The sequence below is a fragment of the Monodon monoceros genome, unplaced genomic scaffold (assembly GCF_005190385.1).
Source record: "Monodon monoceros isolate NGI ecotype Baffin Bay Population unplaced genomic scaffold, NGI_Narwhal_1 Super_Scaffold_5, whole genome shotgun sequence".
NCBI lineage: Eukaryota > Metazoa > Chordata > Mammalia > Artiodactyla > Monodontidae > Monodon > Monodon monoceros.
This window is the reverse complement of record NW_021703782.1, coordinates 86,277,030-86,298,637: the sequence shown is the minus strand read 5'-3', so window position 1 is coordinate 86,298,637 and position 21,608 is coordinate 86,277,030. Positions and strand designations below refer to the sequence as shown.

The window sequence follows — 21,608 nt, the reverse complement described above, 5'->3', positions numbered from 1 at the left end:
AGTATGAGCCAGCTCCAGCACATCACTTAGCTAACTCCAGCACAAAGTATTAGCGTTAGCCAATACATTACCCAACACATTAAAACTTAAAGTCTATTAACATATAACAAGCACTACTTTCATGTCATATACTTGCCACATAAAGTATATCTCAGTAACAGATCATTTTCTAGCTCTTTATGCTTAAAACTAGAAAAAGATAAATAATAAACTCTTAGAATGCCACAGCATAAAATATGACAAATTTAAAAGCCCCTATAAACCACTTTATGAAAAATAAGTAGTTTGTTTAATCAGTACAAGCTAAGGATTGAGTTCAAAACAGTTAGGTTTGGGTAACAGGGGTTTGGCTACCAATAACTGGGCAGCATTCCTGTTTTAGAACAGCGGTCCACAAACTTTTTGAGTGTGCATCTCTAGTGGTAAAAGTGTTTTAAGACACTCCTTAATATATATCAATTAATTTATAAATTATGTACAACTGTATCATAAAAGGTACACCAAACTGACTTTTAAAAGAATGAGATAAAAAATAAATAGTTAATTCCATTAAGACATTGTCTTAATGTCCTTTTGCTACTCTGTTTCTAATAGTTTGGTTTCTGAACCATAGTGCCTCATCATGGGCATCTTAGCATACACATATTCTACTCTGGATTGTGTTCTCTTAGAGCATAAATTCAGAAGCGATGAATCTGAGGAGCAAGGATTCTGTAAACAATAAATTGAAGCAGGGGATTGGAGCAGGGCTGGGATTTAGGAAAAAGTCAATGATGAGATTGGTTACAAAGATCAGAATGCATTTAGAAAATTCTTATACTTATTATATTAGTTTCCTGTGAACCTAGTAAATAAGCTATCTGCTTCCAAAATACAATGGTGGAATAAGCATAGGTAACAGCTATAAGCATTCCCATGCCAAAAGAGAGAAAATGGAAGGAAGAAAGTGATCACAGTCCTATGCAATTTCAAAATCCAGCAGGGCAAATTCCATTAGGTTTCAAGCCCCAGGAATAATCTTCTGTGGCCTGAGGCTCCATCCTCTGAGTTTACAGCTCTAATCTCTGCATTCATGGCTCTGGCTTTTGCACCTGTGACTCCAGCCTATGGGTCTGGCCTCAGGTTTCTAGGCCCGCAGGTCCCACCTTAAAGCCATTCTTCCTTTTCCCTGAATGGTAGCACATATCGACAGCTAAAAATTTTATCAGCCTGTTTCTACCTGTAGAATTTTGGGAGTCTGGCTTCTTTTATTTCATCTTGTCTCTGTCCCTTTCAGTCCAACCTGGCAGTGTTTCTGCTGATACACTTTCAAAAATCTTTTGGGTTTCCTATGCATGGCACAGGGGATCCACGCCATCAGTCAAGATGGTCTTTCACAGATCTTTCCTGGATAATCTCATCTCTATTCCAGGCTTCTGCTATGATAGCTGAATGGATCCATGAATCACACGCCTAATCTCTTTTAACACTAGCAAAAGTTGTCCAGCCACACCCTTAACTTTCTCTCCACAGCAGGCTTTTCCTAAGAATGACTCTCCTAATTTTATCATCTTTTGCAATCTGTATAGGCTGAGAATTTCCCAAATCATCAAGTCTTGGTTTCTTTGTTTAGCAGTTATTCCCTCAATTCAACTCTTTCCTCTCACACTTCACTATAAGAAGCAAGAAGAAACCAGCTCAGACTGCCAACACTTTGCTTCTGAAACGCAACTAAATATCCAAGTTCAATGCTTACAATGATGCTTTCGACACAACTGCAGCCATATAACTAAATCACCTTTCTTCCAGTTTCCAGTATCATGTTCCTCAATTCCTCTAAGACCTCACCAGCACCTCTAACATTCATATTTTTACCAACATCCTGTTTATTACAATGTATGTATTCTCTAAGACCATACAGGCTTTTTCCACTATGCAAAAGTATTTGGTAATAAATATATGAAAACATATATATATGCATACACAAAATATCATAATGGATCCCAATGATCTCACTTGACAAATTGTTAATCATTCATTCATTCACATAATATTTACTGTCTACTATGTGATAGGTGTTTAGGATATAAGAGCAATCAAAAAAGACAAAATCCCTATACTTCACCTCTTGTATTCTTTGAAGCATGGAGGAAAGCCAAAGGGAGAGAAAAATAAACATAATGAATAAGTAAATTATAAAATATGATAAATGCTGTGGGAGAAACAGAGGGAAGTGTTGCAGTTTTAAGCAGGGTAGTCCTCATTGAGAAGGCAAGCTCTGAGAAAATCCTCTGAGCAAAGTGGATAAGGGAGGTGGCCACCTGAGGAAGAAGATTCTAGGCAGAGAGAAGTTAGTTTTAAGCCAGACAACACCTGGCTGGCTCAAGGACACAGTGCAGTGAGCAAGGCAGAGAACAGTAAGAGCTGAAGTCAGAGCAAATTAGGTGCGGGAGAGACACAGGTCTTGGAGGGTCTCACAGGCCATCTGGGGAGTCACTGCAAGGTTCTGAACACAGGAGAATCACAATTTGATTTCAGTTTTACAGTCCCAAGAAATGTTTCATGGAAGACGTTTCAAAGCACATACTCAAAATAAGAAAAATTTCCCCTGAATAACACTAATGCTTTATTTATAACTTATTATCAATCAAAGCTCCTTTGTTCTATTTCTAAACTACCTCATTCAAGCTTTAAGGGGTACATTCCAAGGTAAACATCCTGAAATCTACTGGTTCACTCAAACATATACTTCATCATTCATACTGCTTCTCAACCTTCATTTTTAATCCATTCTAATGAGCTTATTTTCACATGAAGACTTCCTCACCTTGCTTATTATGGCCACTAAACCCTAAGGTTTTCCTTATTGAATTGTGGGAATAGTAACTGTATTTCTCTATTTCATTTTCAGGTGCATCAGGGATATATTTGTGACTTATTTAAGATTGGGTCAGTGTCTTTAGAGAACACCTAATGATTAGATTCTCTTAAATAGGTGCAAAAGGTAGTCTGCATCGTACAAGCATAGAATGGGTTATTTCCTCTAATCTTTTTCTTATTTTTATATGTATTGCGTTGGCCAAAAGGTTTCTTCAGTTTCTTCCGCAGATGGCTCTAGCAGCACTTAATTGTCTTTAACTTTATTCGAAACAATTTTGTTAGATTGTATGTGACAGCTGTCACATCAGTGTGCAGTTAAAAAAAGACTTATCAAAATTAGTGAATTTTTGTGTGGCCATTTTAACAGTGAAGGTGGAAGAAAAAAAGCAACGTTTTTGGCATATTATGCTTTATTATTTCAAGAAAGGTAAAACACAACTGAAACACAAAAAAAGATTTGTGTAGTATATGGAGAAGGTGCTGTGACTGATTGAACATGTCAAAAGTGGACCGTGAAGTTTCATGCTGGAGATTTCTCGCTGGATGATGCTCCACGGTTGGGCAGGCCAGTCGAAGTTGATAGAGACCAAATCGAAATATTAACTGAGAACAATCAACATTATACCATGCCGGAGATAGCCGACATACTCAAAATATCCAAATCAAGTGTTGAAAATCATTTGCACCAGCTTGGTTATGTTAATTGCTTTGGTGTTTGGGTTCCACATAAGTTAAGTGAAAAAAATCTTTTTGTCCGTATTTCCGCATGCAATTCTCTACTAAACTTAATGAAAATGTTCCATTTTTAAAACATATTGTGATGGGCGATGAAAAGTGGATACTGTACAATAATGTGGAATGGAAGAGATCGTGGGGCAAGTGAAATAAACCACCACCAACCACACCACAGGCCAGTCTTCATCCAAAGAGGCTGATGTTGTGTATATGGTGGGATTGGAAGGGAGTCCTCTATTATGAGCTCCTTCCGGAAAACCAAAAGATTAATTCCAAGAAGTACTGCTCCCAATTAGACCAAATGAAAGCAGCACTAGATGAAAAGTGTCCAGAATTAATCAACAGAAAATGCATAATCTTCCATCAGAATAACGCAAGACTGCATGTTTCTTTGATGACCAGGCAAAAACTGTTACAGCTTGGCTGGGAAGTTCTGATTCATCTGCCATGTTCACCAGACATTGCACCTTCGCATTTCCATTTACTTCGGTCTTCACAAAATTCTTTTAATGGAAAAAAAGTTCAATTCCCTGGAAGACTGTAAAAGGCACCTGGAACAGTTCTTTGCTCAAAAACATAAAAAGTTTTGGGAAGATGTAATTATGAAGTTGCCTGAAAAATGGCAGAAGGTAGTGGAACAAAAGGTTGAGTACATTGTTCAATAAAGTTCTTGGTAAAAATGAAAAAAGTGTCTTTTTTTTTACTTAAAAACTGAAGGCACTTTTTGGCCAACCCAATAGTTAAATTCACCTCTCACTTTTAAAGCAACTAACAGGGCTTTACGATAATGTATTGACTGTTACCATAAGCTTGACATTTTACTACCAGGAACTATGAATAATTTGAAATCTGGGTGAAAGTTAATGAAAATGCCAAGAGCCTGCAACTGATTCCAGAGAATTCTCTTCCTATGTAGTTCTTGCTCCACAAATACACACTCTTCCCACAGTTCTACAATAATCCAAGAGTTTTTGTTTGGTTTTATTTTCTAAGAGGAGGAACCCACAGAAAAAGGAATCAATATTTATTTTAAAAGCTACATTTAAGAGAGCAGACTTCTTGAAAAACTTAGGTTTCCTGGTTTTCTTCCCATTATCCTTTTATTTATTTGTTTGTTTCATCCACATTTAGAGATCCCAAAATGTGTTTTTAAATAAACTGGTAAGATCTAAGGATAAAAGGCTAAGTCTCAGTACAGTCTATACCAACTCACTAGGACATCTTCAGCCATTCATCAGCTTCTGGTTTCCAACTGCCTTTTACCAACTGCTCAAAATTCGTGATAATGCTACCACCTGCACCTAAAAAGAACAAGATAAAACAAGAATACTTAACCAATTTTCTTGAGAAAATATATGAAATAAAGCCATAATTCTATCTTTTGACTTAAAATTCCAAAATCAACTCCAAAATATGATTCTTGGGAGGGAGAAAAAAGTTGTCTTGTACATTTATGATACAGAGACAATTACAATTCTTTCATGGCAACTGTCTATTGTACTACAAATAAGGTTAAAATTGGGGCCTCAGACAGAGATGTGGCTAGAGATTTGTTTCTGACCTGAAAAAATAAACTTCTCTGCTTTATCACTTCCTTTCCTAATTTTAGTTTTAGGTGCAGTACACTATAACAACAGATTGAGAAATTTATTCAGTTCCAACATACAATAAAGGTAGGTAATGCAGAGTGAACATGAACCCATAATCAATCACATTTACTATTTCAGGTTATTCAGGATGAAAAAAGCGAGAAAAAAAAAAAAACAGAGCAAAGTTTTTGAATTACACGTGCCACATAATTTCTTATGTAAACTTGTTTTATTTATGGTGGTGGCTACACATTAACTACAAATCCCTCTGGTTATGGCTTCTAATCAAACCAATAATAAATATTCTATTTTTAAGACAATCAGGCTCAAAAGAATGGCTGATGACTAGTACTAGTGAATAGTGCCAGTTTTGAATTAACTTTACCAGCCAACAGAAACAAGGCTTCCATCTGCCAAAAAAGACTGTTATTAAAGTATGTGGTCCCCATTAATTTAACTAGAGAATTGTTCAGTAGTTGTAGTACACCAATAACAGAATATTTATGAACATATTGTTAATATTACCTCGGGCCCATCCAATAGCTATCATGACTATCCAGCCATTTTTGTAATAGCTATTAGCATGGGTGACTCCACCTACTATTTTCCAAGTTCTGGTCACTTCCTTCATTCCCACAGCCAAGAGTTGAACAGGTAGGAATGAATATCCCTGGGAAACAAGGTCACGGGGGCAAAAAAATACAATATACCTGAAATTAAAATTTAAATATTTTAATACATGAGTGGAATCAGAAGAACAAAAATAAAAATCCAGAATATCAGCAATAACAATTTGATAAAACACAACAAATGGAATTATCCATATAAACATGGAATTTGACTGCAAGAAGACCACAGATTGGGTAAAGTCAATTTTTTTTTTTTTTTTTTTTTTTTTTGGCTACTCCGTGCAGCATGTGGGATCTTAGTTCTCTGACCACGGATCAAACCCGTGCCCCCTGCAGTGGAAGCACAGAATCTTAACCAATAGACCACCAGGGAAGTCCCAAAGTCAATTTTTTAAAATCACATGAAGCACATAAAATAATCTGCCAACAAGTCATAATCAAAGGGGAATATAAATTTTGTACTTCTAAGTACTCTATAAATGCAAAAAGTATTCACTGAGTTCCTAATTTGTGACTACACTAGTCTAGAAGCTAAGTGCTGAATCCACCAACAAAATTAAGCAAGTGTATAATCACTTCTGGTTTTGGGCTTCTCTAGGTAGGGTGCCTTTGTCTTTGGAAAAGGAATTAGAAAAGGGACCTTAGTAGCTGAGCAAGGGACACCATTTCAATCCCACTTACATCTTCACCTGTGCCCCTTTGTGCATAAACTGCAACCTATACAGAGAAAGGTCATTGCTCTCAAGGAGACAGATTCACTCGTGTTAAGGAAAAACTTATTTTCATACGGCTAAAAGAATATGAAGCTTGTTCTTCAATTTAGTTGAGTAAGTTTAAGTTTTAACCAATTAAATTGTGACGTTAGTTTAAGAATAATTCACTCCTCCTCAGGTGAATTATTTTTTGAAGCCTCATTTGTTCTAAACACCTGTTCAACAATTTAACAGTACTGTTGATTGGAAAACACAGCACTTTTTCCCCCCATTCCTAAAATACTCTCTGGCAGACAATTTTGTGCTTAAAGCAGAACATTTATCTTGATACAGAATACACTGCAAGAAAGAAGTACTCTATCTCTTCTAAAAGAAGTTGTTAACCTTATTGTAATTCATGGCTCATAAAGTCTGAATTCCTAACAGTATTCATGGAATATGAAATCCTGTTTGCCAAAACACTGCTTCAGGGACCCAATGTAAGATGAAATGGTTTGTTCAGCCTGAAGCACCCTCTCTTCTTCAACTCCACTTACCAATTCCTTCCTATTCTTCAAGATGCACTTAAATACTACCATATACATTGACTTTGGGAGTTTTGTTTTATTTAATATTCTCAGTTCAGACTAAATTCTGATGGTTCTGTACAACTAAAACAACTGGTTCCTATACTTCAACACAGCTCTTTAGACATTTTTCTTTATAATATATAAAGGCTATAATATTCAAATTATAACAGTCCTTAGATGGCAGGAATCATTCATCTTGTTACCCCCTGAAACTCAGCATAATAAAAAGTAGCCCTGGACTTCCCTGGTGGCACAGTGGTTAAGAATCCGCCTGCCAATGCAGGGGACACAGGTTCGAGCCCTGGTCCGGGAAGATCCCACATGCCACGGAGAAACTAAGCCTGTGTGCCACAACTACTGAGCCTGCACTCTAGAGCCCATGAGCCACAACTACTGAGCCCACATGCTGCAACTACTGAAGCCTGCGGGCCTAGAGGCTGTGCTCCGCAACAAGAGAAGCCACCACAATGAGAAGCCCACGTACCACAACGAAGAGTAGCCACTGCTCGCCACAACTAGAGAAAGCCCGTGCACAGCAATGAAGACCCAATGCAGCCAAAAATAAATAAATAAATAAGTTTATTAACAAAAAAACAGTAGGCCTGAGTTAAATCATTTATTAACAGTTAAAAAATTAGCAGGAGGCAAACCACAAAATATATCAAATCAAAGAATCATCTGATAATTAAAGAGTTTGAGACAAAGGAATAAATTATCTAAAAGTAGTAAAAAGCTTTTAAAAAATGACTGGTATTATATAAAATCTTTAATGTTCATATAACATTTTGAAAGCCTCTATACAAGTCTCTCTTTAAATATAGAACAAATTTCCAGGAAGTTGGCTAGGTGCCAGGGGAAAAAAAAAAGAGTTACACCTAAGTAATTTTTAAATGTATTTTTTAATAAAATAAAAATATTTTGGTATCCACTCTAGATTAGATTAAGACAGGGAGATTTGGTTTCACTTTAGCAGTAATGAATGCTCAAAATACTCAAACAAAAAAACAACAAAACAAAAATAATACACACGACCCCATTTTCATTCTCTACACCAAGACTATCTTCAACATGAGTTAAAAGGCTACACTATCACAAGAGCAATCTTGGACTTCTTTTTTTTTTTTGGCTGTGTCACGGGGCATGCGGGATCTTAGTTCTCCAACTAGGGATAAAACCCGTGCCCCCTGCAGTGGAAGCACGGAGTCTTAACCACTGGACCACCAGGGAAGTCCCAATCCTGGACTTTTTATATTCAACTATGTGACATTATGGCATATGGTCTAAAATTTATAATTACTGCTATTTCTAATAAATAAGTCTTTATTGCATCAATCAGATACATAAGTCCCCTATATCTGAACCTTCAAGTTATGAACCTTCAAAGATGTGAACATGCGTTCCCATGTCCAATCACATAAGTTAGTTCACGTGTCTGGCATACACTGTCACACGCATACGTCCTCTACAAGTGGTTGTGTTCTGTGTACTTTACTGCACAGGACTGTATACAGTACAGTAGTACAGTATCTTTATTTCAAGCCCCGGATATCCGGGAGCAAGTGTTAAAAGCAGCAGTGATGTAGCTGGTACTGCTAAGAAGAGCCAAGCGATAAGGACGGAAACAAAAGTAAAATAATTGAGTGGAGTGAGGCGAAAAGATGGTAGATGTCGCTCGTTCTTCTAACACGAATCATTCAACCATCGGCACGATTCTAAAGAACAAGGACAAGATCATGTTAACACGAAGTCTGCTATGCCGGTGATGTCAACAATAATATTGAAGAAGCGTGGAAAAGTGATGGAGGAGATGGAGAAACTTCTCAGTGTGTGGATGCAGGATCAGCATCAGCGCTGAGTCCTGCTCAGCTTAATGCTGATTCAAGAGAAAGCTAAAAGCCTTTATGAAGACTTGAAGAAGAAACATGGCAAAGAACCAGAGGGCACACCTTTTAATGCCAGCCATGGCTGGTTTCATCAGTTTAAGGCAGAGCCAACCTTCACAACGTAAAACTAAGTGGCGAGGCAGCAAGTGCAGATACGGTAGCCGCTTGAGAATTTCCTGAAACACTTCAAGAAATTATTGATGAAGGTGCATATTTACCCAAGCAGGTGTTTAATGTGGATGAGACAGAACTGTACTGGAAGAGGATGCCAGACTGAAGTTACATCAGTAAGGAGGAAAAGCTGATGTCAGGCTATAAAGCAGCAAAGTATAGGCTAACTCTGTTGTTTGGTGGCAATGCTTCCAGCGATATGCAGCTGAAGCCTCTCTTAGTTTATCATTCAGAGAACCCAAGAATCCTTAAACACATAGCCAAAGGCTCTCTTCCTGTTGTATGGAAGAGTAATAACCCCAAGCCTGAGTTACACAGGCCATTTTCCAGGACTGGTTTTTCTAGCACCTTATCCCAGAGGTAGAGAAATATTGCTTGGCAAAGGACATCCCATTCAACATTCTTTTGGTACTCCGGGCCACCCCCCATTCATGGATGATTTTCATCCCAACCTCAGAGTAGTGCATCTGTCACCAAATACTATGTTGCTCATCCAACCTATGGACCAGGGAGTTATACCAACTTTCAGGAAATATTATTTACATCACACTTTTCATCAGGCAGTAAAGGCGAGTGACGGATCAGGAACAACCCTGCAACATTTTTGGAAGGACTGTAACATCTACAAGGTCATAAAAAATATCAACTTTGTTTGGCATGAGGTTATGGCCATCACCACGACTGGGGTTTGGAAGAACCTTTGCCCACAGTTTGTTCATGATTTTCGTGGATTTGAGAAGGTGGATGAGGAGTCCAAAGAGGTCTTCAGCAACTTAGTGACCCTCAGCGAATAGCTGGCGCTAGATCTGCAAGAGGACGACTTCAATGTACTCCTTTGCTGTGCAACACGAGGAGCTTAGTATTGAAGACCTGATGCAATTGGAGGCCCAGAGAAAAGACGAAGGGACAAGAGGAAGAAGAAGTAACCGAAGAACTGAAGAGATTCATGATACAGGAAATGGCAAGGGGATTTTCTTTATTTGAGGAGGCACTGTTAGTTTTTGAGGCACAGGACCCGAATATAGAACGGTACGCAAAGGTTGCAGCAGCCATTCAGAATGCAATCCAGGGCTACACTGTCATCTACGATGAGAAAAAAAAAAGAGCGACTACCCAGACACCACTGGATCGTTTTTTCAAGAGGGTAGATAGAATTAAATCCAGCAAGGAACCAGAACCTGTGCCATCAACGTCAGGCGTGAGTGGAATTGCGGCTTGCCCTCTGTCTCCTGTTGCTGACGATCCTTCAGCTCTGCCATCTCCCACCTCCTCTCCCTCTTCCAGTCAGTAATGCTTCTTGCCTGTTCATTGATGCCAGCCCCTGTATGCCAGCTGTTGTACTGTACAACTGTACTTTTCAAGGTACTGTGCTGTAAGATTTTAAATGTTTTCTTTACTTTTGTGTTTGTTTTTTATGTATTATTTGTGGAAAAGTATTATACACCTATTACAGTACCGTACTACATAGCCAATTGTTAGTTAGGTACCTAGGCTAACTTTGCTGGACTTACAAACAAGTTGCACTTAAGAACGAGCTCTCAGAACTGAACTCGTTTGTATGTAGGGGACTTACTGTATTTCTAAAGTATATCTACAATATGCTAATATTTTAAACAGAAAACAGTTCTTGTTTCAATTGTTAAATAGCCACAGGGCAAAAGAACAACTGTTTATTGTGCTCAGTAGACTTACAAGTAAGCAGATCAGACCAGTGGTGCTCTAAGTAGCCATTCCTGCTCTATAACACAAGTCACCTTTTAAAAATTCCATCAATGACTCACTCAACAAACACTCATTAAGAAATCATCATGTCCCTCCTTCTGTAAAGATTATAATTTCACCTTTAACTAAAATTGTAACATCTATGGAACTTTTAACTTGAAAAGTGCTTAAAGAAAACATATCAAAAATGAAGGACTAGGGCTTCCCTGGTGGCACAGTGGTTGAGAGTCCGCCTGCCGATGCAGGGGACATGGGTTCGTGCCCCAGTCTGGGAAGATCCCACATGCCGCAGGGCGGCTGGGCCCGTGGGCCATGGCCGCTAAGCCTGCGCGTCCAGAGCCTGTGCTCCGCAGCGGGAGAGGCCACAACAGTGAGAGGCCCACATACGGCAAAAAACCCCAAACAAAACAAACAAACAAAAAAAACAGGAGGGGCTTTCAAAAGGGTCAAATGCCATAGGAGGTGAAAAAAAAAAAAAAAAATGAAGGACTAGAACATATCAGACATGAAATGGAACGAAAAGGCAATTTATTTCTCATACATTTTTAAGTCTAAGTGACTTAATCTAAGTAATTAACATAGAGAAAAAAATGACAAAGAAGAGTGCTAAATAACAGAAGTTAGTCTAAAACAGGATACAGGAATTCAGCTTGGTGATTTGACACAGAATGCGCAGTCCCAGCTATGCCCCTTCCTCCTGCCGTTTTCTTGTAAACAAGGTACCCTCGGGAAGGTCTGTGGGAGGCTTGCTTTAGGGTCTTGGTGCTCCGGCCATGTGTGAGGCCTAAGCCTCTTAGGTGGAAGAGCCAAGTTTAGGACACTGGACCACCAGAGACCTCCCAGCCCCATGTAATAACAATCAGCAAAAGCTCTCCAAGAGATCTCCACCTCAACGCAAAGACCTGGCTCCACTCAAAGATCAGCAAGCTCCAGTGCTGGACACCCTATGCCAAACAACTAGCAAGACAGGAACACAACCCCACCCATCAGCACAGAGGCTGCCAAAAATCATAATAAGTTCACAGACACCCCAAAACACAACACTGGACATGGTCTTGCACACAAGAAACACAAAATCCAGCCTCATCCTCCAGAACACAGGCACAAGTCCCCTCCACCAGGAAGCCTACACAACCCACTGAACCAACCTTACCCACTGGAGGCAGACACCAAAAACAACAGCAACTACAAACGCGCAGCCTGCTAAACGGAGACCCTAAACACAGTAAGTTAAGCAAAATGAGAAGACAGAGAAATACTCAGCAGATGAAGGAGCAAAGTAAAAACCCACCAGACCAAACAAATGAAGAGGAAATAGGCAGTCTACCTGAAAAAGAATTCAGAGTAACGGTAGTAAAGATGATCCAAAATCTTGGAAATAGAATGGAAAAAATACAAGAAACATTTAACAAGAACCTAGAAGAACTAAAGAGCAAACAAACAGGGATGAACAACACAATATATGAAATTTAAAATTCTCTAGAAGGAATCAATAGCAGAATAACTGAGGGAGAAGAACGGATAAGTGACCTAGAAGATAAAATAGTGGAAATAACTACTACAGAGCAGAATAAAGAAAAAAGAATGAAAAGAATTGAGGACAGTCTCAGAGACCTCTGGGACAACATTAAACGCACCAACATTCGAATTACAGGGCTCCCAGAAGAAGAAGAGAAAAAGAAAGGGTCTGAGAAAATATTTCAAGAGATTATAGTTGAAAACTTCCCTAATATAGGAAAGGAAATAGTCAATCAAGTCCAGGAAGTGCAGAAAGGATAAATCCAAGGAGAAAGACGCCAAAACACATATTAATCAAACTATCAAAAATTAAATACAAAGAAAAAATATTAAAAGCAGCAAGGGAAAAGCAACAAAAACCATACAAGGGAATCCCCATAAGGTTAACAGCTGATCTTTCAGCAGAAACTCTGCAAGCCAGAAGGGAGCGGCAGGACATATTTAAAGTGATGAAAGGGAAAAACCTAAAACCAAGATTACTCTACCAGGCAAGAATCTCATTCAGATTCAACGGAGAAATTAAAAACTTTACAGACAAGCAAAAGCTAACAGAATTAAGTACCACCAAACCAGCTTTACAGCAAATGCTAAAGGAACTTCTCTAGGCAGAAAACACAAGAGACGGAAAAGACCTACAACAACAAACCCAAAACATTTAAGAAAATGGTAATAGGAACACACATAGATAATTACCTTAAATGTACATGGATTAAATGCTCCAAACAAGACACAGACTGGCTGAATGGATACTAAAACAAGACGCATATATATGCTGTCTACAAAAGACCCACTTCACACCTAGGGACACATACAGACTGAAAGTGAGGGGATGGAAAAAGATATTCCATGCAAACGGAAATCAAAAGAAAGCTGGAGTAACGATATTCATATCAGATAAAATAGACTTTAAAATAAAGACTATTAAAACAGACAAAGAAGGACACTACATAACGATCAAGGGATCAATCCAAGAAGAAGATATAACAATTGTAAATGCGTATGAACCCAGAACAGGAGCACCTCAATACATAAGGGAAATGCTAACAGCCACAAAAGGGGAAATCGACAGTAGCACAATAATAGTAGGGGACTTTAACACCCCACTTTCACCAATGGAGAGATCATCCAAAATGAAAATAAATAAGGAAATGCAAGCTTTAAATTACACATTAAACAAGATGGACTTAATTGATATTTAAAGGACATTCCATCCAAAAACAACAGAATACGCTTTCTTCTCAAGTGCTCATGGAACATTCTCCAGGATAGATCATATCTTGGTTCACAAATTAAGCCTTGGTAAACTTAAGAAAACTGAAATCATATCAAGTATCTTTTCTGACCACAACACTATGAGACTAGATATCAATTACAGGAAAAATCCTGTAAAAAAATAAAAACACATGGAGGCTAAACAATACACTACTAAATAACCAAGAGATCACTGAAGAAATCAGAGGAAATCAAAAAAAACCTAAAAACAAATGACAGTGAAAACACAACAACCCAAAACCTATGGGATGCAGCAAATGCAGTTCTAAGAGGGAGCTTAGAGCAATACAATCCTACCTCAAGAAGCAAGAAACATCTTAAATAAACAACCTAACCTTACACCTAAAGCAATTAGAGCAAGAAGAACAAAAAAATAAAGTTAGCAGAAGGAAAGAAATCATAAAAATGAGATCAGAAATAAAAAAGAAATGAAGGACATAAGAGCAAAGATCAGTAAAACTGAAAGCTGGTTCTTTGAGAAGATAAAATTGATAAACCATTAGCCAGACTCTTCAAGAAAAAAGGGAAAAGACTCAAATCAACAAAATTACACATGAAAAAGGAGAAGTAACAACTGACACTGCAGAAATACAAAGGACCATGAGAGATTACTACAAGCAACTGTATGCCAATAAAATGGACAACCTGGAAGAAATGGACAAACTCTTGGAAAAGCACAACCTTCCGAGACTGAACCAGGAAGAAATAGAAAATATAAACAGACCAGTCACAAGCACTGAAATTGAAACTGTGATTAAAAATCTTCCAACAAACAAAAGCCCAGAACCAGAAGCCTTCACATGCAAATTCTATCAAACATTGAGAGAAGAGCTAACACCTATCCTGCTCAAACTCTTCCAAAATATTGCAGATGCAGGAACACTCCCAAACTCATTCTACAAGGCCACCATCACCTGATACCAAAACCAAAGATGTCACAAAAAAAGAAAACTACAGGCCAATATCACTGATGAACATAGATGCAAAAATCCTCAACAAAAAACTAGCAATCAGAATCCAACAGCACATTAAAAGGATCATACACCATGATCAAGTGGGGTTTATCCCAGGAATGCACAGACTCTTCAATATATGCAAATCAATCAACATGATACACCATATTAGCAAACTGCAGGAGAAAAACCATATGATCATCTCAACAGATGCAGAAAAAGCTTTCAACAAAATTCAACACCCATTTATGATAAAAACCCTCCAGAAGGTAGGCATAGAGGCAACTTACCTCAACATAATAAAGGCCATATATGACAAACCTACAGCCAACATCGATCTCAATGGTGAAAAACTAAAACCATTTCCACTAAGACCAGGAACAAGACAACATTGCCCACTCTCACCACTATTATTCAACATAGTTTTGGAAGTTTTAGCCACAGCAATCAGAGAAGAAAAAGAAAGAAAAGGAATACAAATTGGAAAAGAAGAAGTAAAACTGTCACTGTTTGCAGATGACATGATACTATACATACAGAATCATAATGATACCACCAGAAAACTACTAGAGCTAACCAATGAAGTTCATAAAGTAGCAGGATACAAAATTAATGCACAGAAATCTCTTGCATTCCTATACACTAATAACAAAAAATCTGAAATTGAAATTAAGGAAACACTCCCATTTACTGCTGCAATAAAAAGAATAAAATGCCTAGGAATAAACCTACCTAAGGAGACAAAAAACCTGTATATAGAAAACTATAAGACACTGATGAAAGAAACAGATGGAGAGACATACCATGTTCTTGGAATGGAAGAATCAACATTGTGAAAATGACTCTACTACCCAAGCAATCTACAGATTCAATGCAATCCCTATCAAACTACTAATGGCATTTTTTACAGAACTATAACAAAAAACTTCACAATTTGTATGGAAACACAAAAGACCCTGAATAGCCAAAGCAGTGTTGAGAAAGAAAAACGCAGCGGGAGGAATCAGGCTCCCTGACTTCAGAGTATACTACAAACCTACAGTACCTTCAGTAATGGTACTGGCAGAAAAACAAAAATATAGATCAATGGAACAGGATAGAAAGCCCAGAGATAAACCCATGCACATACGGTTACCTTATCTTTGATACAGGAGGCAAGAATATACAATGGAAAAAAGACAGCCTCTTCAATAAGTGGTGCTGGGAAAACTGGACAGCTATATGTAAGAGAATGAAATTAGAACACTCCCTAACACCATACACAAAAATAAACTCAAAATGGATTCAAGACCTAAATGTAAGGCCAGACACTATAAAACTCTGAGAGGAAAACAAAGGCAGAACACTCTATGACATAAATCACAGCAAGATCCTTTTTTGGCCCACCTCCTAGAGAAATGGAAATAAAAACAAAAATAAACAAATGGGACCTAATGAAACTTAAAAGCTTTTGCACAGAAAAGGAAAACATAAACAAGATGAAAAGACAACCCTCAGAATGGGAAAAAATATTTGCAAACGAAGCAACTGACAAGGGATTAATCTCCAAAATATACAAGCAGCTCATGCAGCTCAATATCAAAAAAAACAAGCAACCCGGGGCTTCCCTGGTGGTGCAGTGGTTGAGAGTCCACCTGCCGACGCAGGGGACATGGGTTCGTGCCCCGGTCCGGGAAGATCTCACATGTCGCAGAGCGGCTGGGCCCATGAGCCATGGCTGCTGAGCCTGCGCGTCCGGAGCCTGTGCTCTGCAATGGGAGAGGCCACAGCAGTGAGAGGCCCGCGTACCGCAAAAAAATAATAATAATAAAAAAAAATACAACAAGTAACCCAACCCAAAAATGGGCAGAAGACATAAATAGACATTTCTCCAAAGATGATATACAGATTGCCAACAAACACATGAAATGATGCTCAACATCACTAATCATTAGAGAAATGCAAATCAAAACTACAATGAGGTATCACCTCACACCTGTCAGAATGGCCATCATCAAAAAATCTACAAACAATAAATGCTGGAGAGGGTGTGGAGAAAAGGGAACCCTCTTGCACTGTTGGTGGGAATGTCAACTGATACAGCCACTATGGAGAACAGTATGCAGGTTCCTTAAGAAACTAAAAATAGAACTACCATACAACCCAGTAATCCTACTACTGGGCATATACCTTGAGAAAACCATAATTCAAAAAGAGACACGTACCACAACGTTCACTGCAGCACTTTTTACAACAGCCAGGACATGGAAGCAATCTATGTGCCTATCAACAGATAAATGGATAAAGAATATGTGGCAATATATAAATGGAATATTACTCAGCCATAAAAAGAAGCGAAATTGAGGTATTTGTAGTGAGGTGGATGGACCTAGAGTCTGTCATACAGAGTGAAGTAAGTCAGAAAGAGAAAAACAAATACCATATGCTAACGCATATATATGGAATCTAAAAAAAAATGGTTCTGAAGAACCTGGGGGCAGGACAGGAATAAAGACGCAGACATAGAGAATGGACTTGAGGACATGGCGAGTGGTAAGGGTAAGCTGGGACGAAGTGAGAGAGTAGCACTGACATATATGCACTACCAAATGTAAAAGAGATAGCCTGTGGGAAGCAGCTGCATAGCACAGGGAGATCAGCTTGGTGCTTTGTGACCACCTAGACGGGTCCGATAGGGAGGGCGGGAGGCAGATGCAAGAGTGAGGAGATATGGGGATATGTGTATACGTACAGCTGATTCACTTTGTCATACAGCAGCAACTAACACAACATTGTAAATCAATTATACTCCAATAAAGATGTTAAAAATAAAATAAAATAAAACAGGATCCAAGCAGGATGCGAGTTCACTGACAAATGAAAGCTAACCCAGTTTAAGTAGGAAAGACGAAATTAGAATTTAGGTTAATACCAAGAGCTGAGCTTCCCACGGTTAGTCTCTGAGAACTGTTTTCACCCTTCCTTAATTTCCCTCCTCTGACTACCAAAACAGTATGACTTAACTCGGCCAAAACAGAACAGTAAGTTAAATACAGTTCATATTAGTCCAATACAAGAGCTTTGCTCTTGCTCTTACTACTCTAACAAATTAATAATTTTATGTATATGCTTTGAAAAAGACTATTACAGAATGACAGACCTATAAAACTATACCTTTTTTTGTACTCTTCCTCATAAAAATGCAGTCTCAGGCAAATGTGCAATATATAACTGATACTTGGAAGTTAAAGGAAAACAAAATGGGGCATAAAAATCAATACACAGAGAAATTATAAAATATTTATTCCCCCCCAGAAACAGTTTTCAAAAAGAAAAATCCTATGAAAGGGTACACTGTCTTCCAAACTATTAAACATACCAAGTTATTGTTTCCCTTTGCCAGTAGATGGTGCTAATCTCCAAATGTGAGCACTATGAGCTACTGTACTAAAGATGACCTTGCCAATAAGTACATTCACATACTCCCTTACTTTAGCTTGCTAGAGTTTAAAGTACATTACAAACATCATTTTAATTTCCCAAATTAAAATCAAATGAAGCAAAGATTACACATTTGTTCTCAACATTAAACCTTGAAAAAGAAAACAGTAAATATACTATGCCTTTAAGCAAGCATCATTTTTTATATTTAAGGGTCTGTGAGCACAAAGACAATGCCAGTATTTCCCAAGTCCAAAACAATACACTGTATAAGTGCAGACTAAAGGACTAGGTAGCCTAGGTTTGAATGCTGGCTCCAGCTACTAGATATCTGTGATTCCTTGGGCAAGTTATTTAACCCTTCTTGCCTCAGATTCCTCATTTATTAAATGAAAATAATAGAGAGCCTACCTCACCAGTTTCTTGTGAGGTTAAATGAGATAATAAATGTAAAGCACTTGGAAAAGTGTCTGTACTACATCAGTGGCTGCTCTTGCTGTTTTGTAATGCCCAACAACTAGAATCAATAAAAATGCTCATCAGAAGAATAAATAAAATACAGTTATTAATATTAATAGATTATACAACAGTGAGAAGGAATGTACTATAGCTACTAGCAAAACACAGATGAATCTTAGTAACATAATGTTGAATGAAAAAAAGTCCTAGAGAACTATACAGAGCATAATACCCCATTTTAAAATAGGGCCAAAAACAAATAAAACTAAAAAAATCTATTGTTTATATATTCATATATAAAATATACACCTTTTTAAAAAACACAAAGATAAACACAGGGTAGAGGTTAACTGTGGAAAAAGTGCAGACAGATGGGATTTGGGAGAGAAATATAAGTATATATATAAGTTATTGGTAAAGTCCAGTTCTTAGATTAAGTGCGATACAGTGGAGATGTAAATTATTATAACCATTTTGGGAAATGATTTCTCATTATCTAGTAGAGCTTACAAATCACTTTCCCTGGGGCTTCCCTGGTTGCACAGTGGTTGAGAGTCCGCCTGCCGATGCAGGGGACACGGGTTCGTGCCCCGGTCCGGGAAGATCCCACGTGCCGCGGAGCAGCTGGGCCCATGAGCCATGGCCGCTGAGCCTGCGCGTCTGGAGCCTGTGCTCCGCAACAGGAGAGGCCACAGCAGTGAGAGGCCCGCGTACCGCAAAAAAAATAAATAAATAAAATAAAATAAAATAAATCACTTTCCCTATAACTCAGTAAATCTACTCTTAAGCTATATCAAGAGAAAATCTTACCCATGTACATCATGTTCCTAGCAATACTGTAACAGACAAGATACTAGAAACAACTCTATGTCAACAGAGAAATGGATGAATATACGATGACAATTCATTCTGATAAGCTATACAGAAGTGAAAAGTAATAAATTACAAGCATACACAATAGACTGAATCTCAGGAACAGAGGCTGAACAAAAACAGCAAGTCACTGAAAAATACATACATACGATTCCATTTATAAAATTTTCAAAAACTATATTATTTAGAAAAATATATGTCAGAACTGCATAGAAAACTAAAGGAATGAAAGGTACAAAATTAAGGGTAATTGTTACCTATGAGTAAGGAAGAGAGAAGATGGGATCGGGCTGAGGGTGGAGGGTCACATGGGGACATCAAAACTAACGGCAACTGTTCTGGGAAGATGGTGGCAGCAGTAGTTGCCTAGATTTTGATCTCTTCAAATCCCCTCATAAAAACAGGGCAACTAGATAGCAAAGCCAAAATCCCATCCATAGCACTTACAACAAAACTATGTGACAAGGTATCCCTTTAAATCCCAAAATGCAAATGGGTAAAGGCAAATCACCAGCATACATAGAACTAAACTGCTTGGCAGGAAGAAGAAAGCAGCAAGGTGGCAACTAATGGACCTAAGAACAAAACAGCTTCAAAATAGCTAATGGGAATTCACTAGAAGGCACAGCAGGCCAATCTGGAAAACAACAACAGCTGAAACTGGAAGGATTCTTACATTTCCAATACCAGGTGAGACAAAGGGTCCATGATAACGTCTGAAGGGGTTGGACCAATGTAGTCCCTGTGAACTTTGAAAACTGATCCACCCAGGCTCCCTTCTAGAACAAGTCCAATAATAAGAAGAAACTGCTGATGTAGAATCAAAACCGAGCAGGATAGAACAAAAGAAGGGGAAGGTCCAGACCAAACTGGGGAAGGGGAAAAGACCCAGGAAATCTCAGAAAGCAGGTCATCATCTTTTAATAAAATATTTTTGTAAGTGGCAATTCTTTTCTTAATCTAAATGATGGATATACAAGTTTTTATTATATCATAATTCTTTATACTCTGCATATTTTTATAAATGTTCCTTTGTACCTACTCAATATTAATTAAAACTTTTAAAAAACACATATTGTTCATAATGAAAACTCTTCTTGGTTAAGATCATGCTAAGTTGAAATCCAGACCCTGTCATTTACCAACTCTTCAGGCCTCAATTTCCTCTTATGTAAAATGGGCATAATAAAAGATCTCAAGTTAACAAATAATTAAATACTATACTATTAATTCACTACATAAAAATGCATTTCTTATTTTCCATTTCTAACATATCTTTTTGTTTCAGCCAAGGAAGTATATATTTACAGACAAGCACTTTTATTTCATTTAGTGTATCACTAACCAAGATCTGTAATTTCTTGCTACTAATTACAGAACTCCCATATAACAGAACACAAGCTGTCCGTTCCTTTAGCAATGTACTTACTGAACTTAGAACAATACTTGGCACACAGTTAACAAAACAAAGTCCCTTCTCTGACAGGCTGTTATTCTAGTGGAGTGAGACAAACCAACATGAGAAGAAATAAACAGACAACACATCATACAGTAATAAATCTAGGGGAAAAAAAAGAAGTATGATGTGATAGTCATGGGAGAGGAGGTGTTTTTTTCAGAGACGATCTCTCCAAGAAAAGAAAATCTGAGCCTTCTGGGAAAAGAACATCACAGAGAAAAGAGAGCAAGCACAAAGGCGCTGAGGCAGAAGAACATCTTTGTGTTCAAGAAATGGCAAAGCCAACGTGGCTAGCGCAGACTGAGCAGGCGTACAGGAGAAAGACATTGCAACAAAGAGAGTGGAAGGGGAAGATTTTATAGGGTCTTATAGGCTACGTTAAGAATTTTGAATTTTCCTCGTAGTAAGATAAGAAACTATTGAGCATAGGAGTAATATGTTCTAACATTTTAAAATAATCACTTTATCTACTATGTGAAGAAAAGACTCAGGGGGATAATGAAAGAAGCAGCTAGAACACTTAGGAAGCTACTGCAACTGTCCAAGCAATAGTGGTAGTTAGTATACAGGAGCAGAAGTGGAAGTGATGAAAAGTGTCAGATTCTGGATATCCTACTTTTCATATAGTTTAAGCATCTACACACATAAAAAGAATTCTCCAAAATGTTAATATCCTTTTAAAATATTGCTATAGAAATAAAAGTCCTTGAGAAAATGTTCTAAAACACATAGCAACTGGAAGAATATACTTTAAGAGATGGTTAAACAAATCAATGAGAGCCAG

At 37.9% G+C, this 21,608-nt stretch overlaps 1 protein-coding gene across 1 annotated transcript in view; it reads right to left on the bottom strand.

The window, feature by feature from the left end:
* TMEM38B (transmembrane protein 38B) overlaps positions 1-21,608 on the bottom strand; it is a 68,480-nt gene that overhangs the window by 24,797 nt on the left and 22,075 nt on the right. The window contains exons 3-4 of the mRNA XM_029201346.1: positions 5,709-5,893; positions 4,808-4,895 (exon numbers count right to left, since the gene is read on the bottom strand). Coding sequence (XP_029057179.1) covers positions 4,808-4,895; positions 5,709-5,893 — 273 coding nt within the window. The remainder of the gene's footprint in view (positions 1-4,807; positions 4,896-5,708; positions 5,894-21,608) is intronic.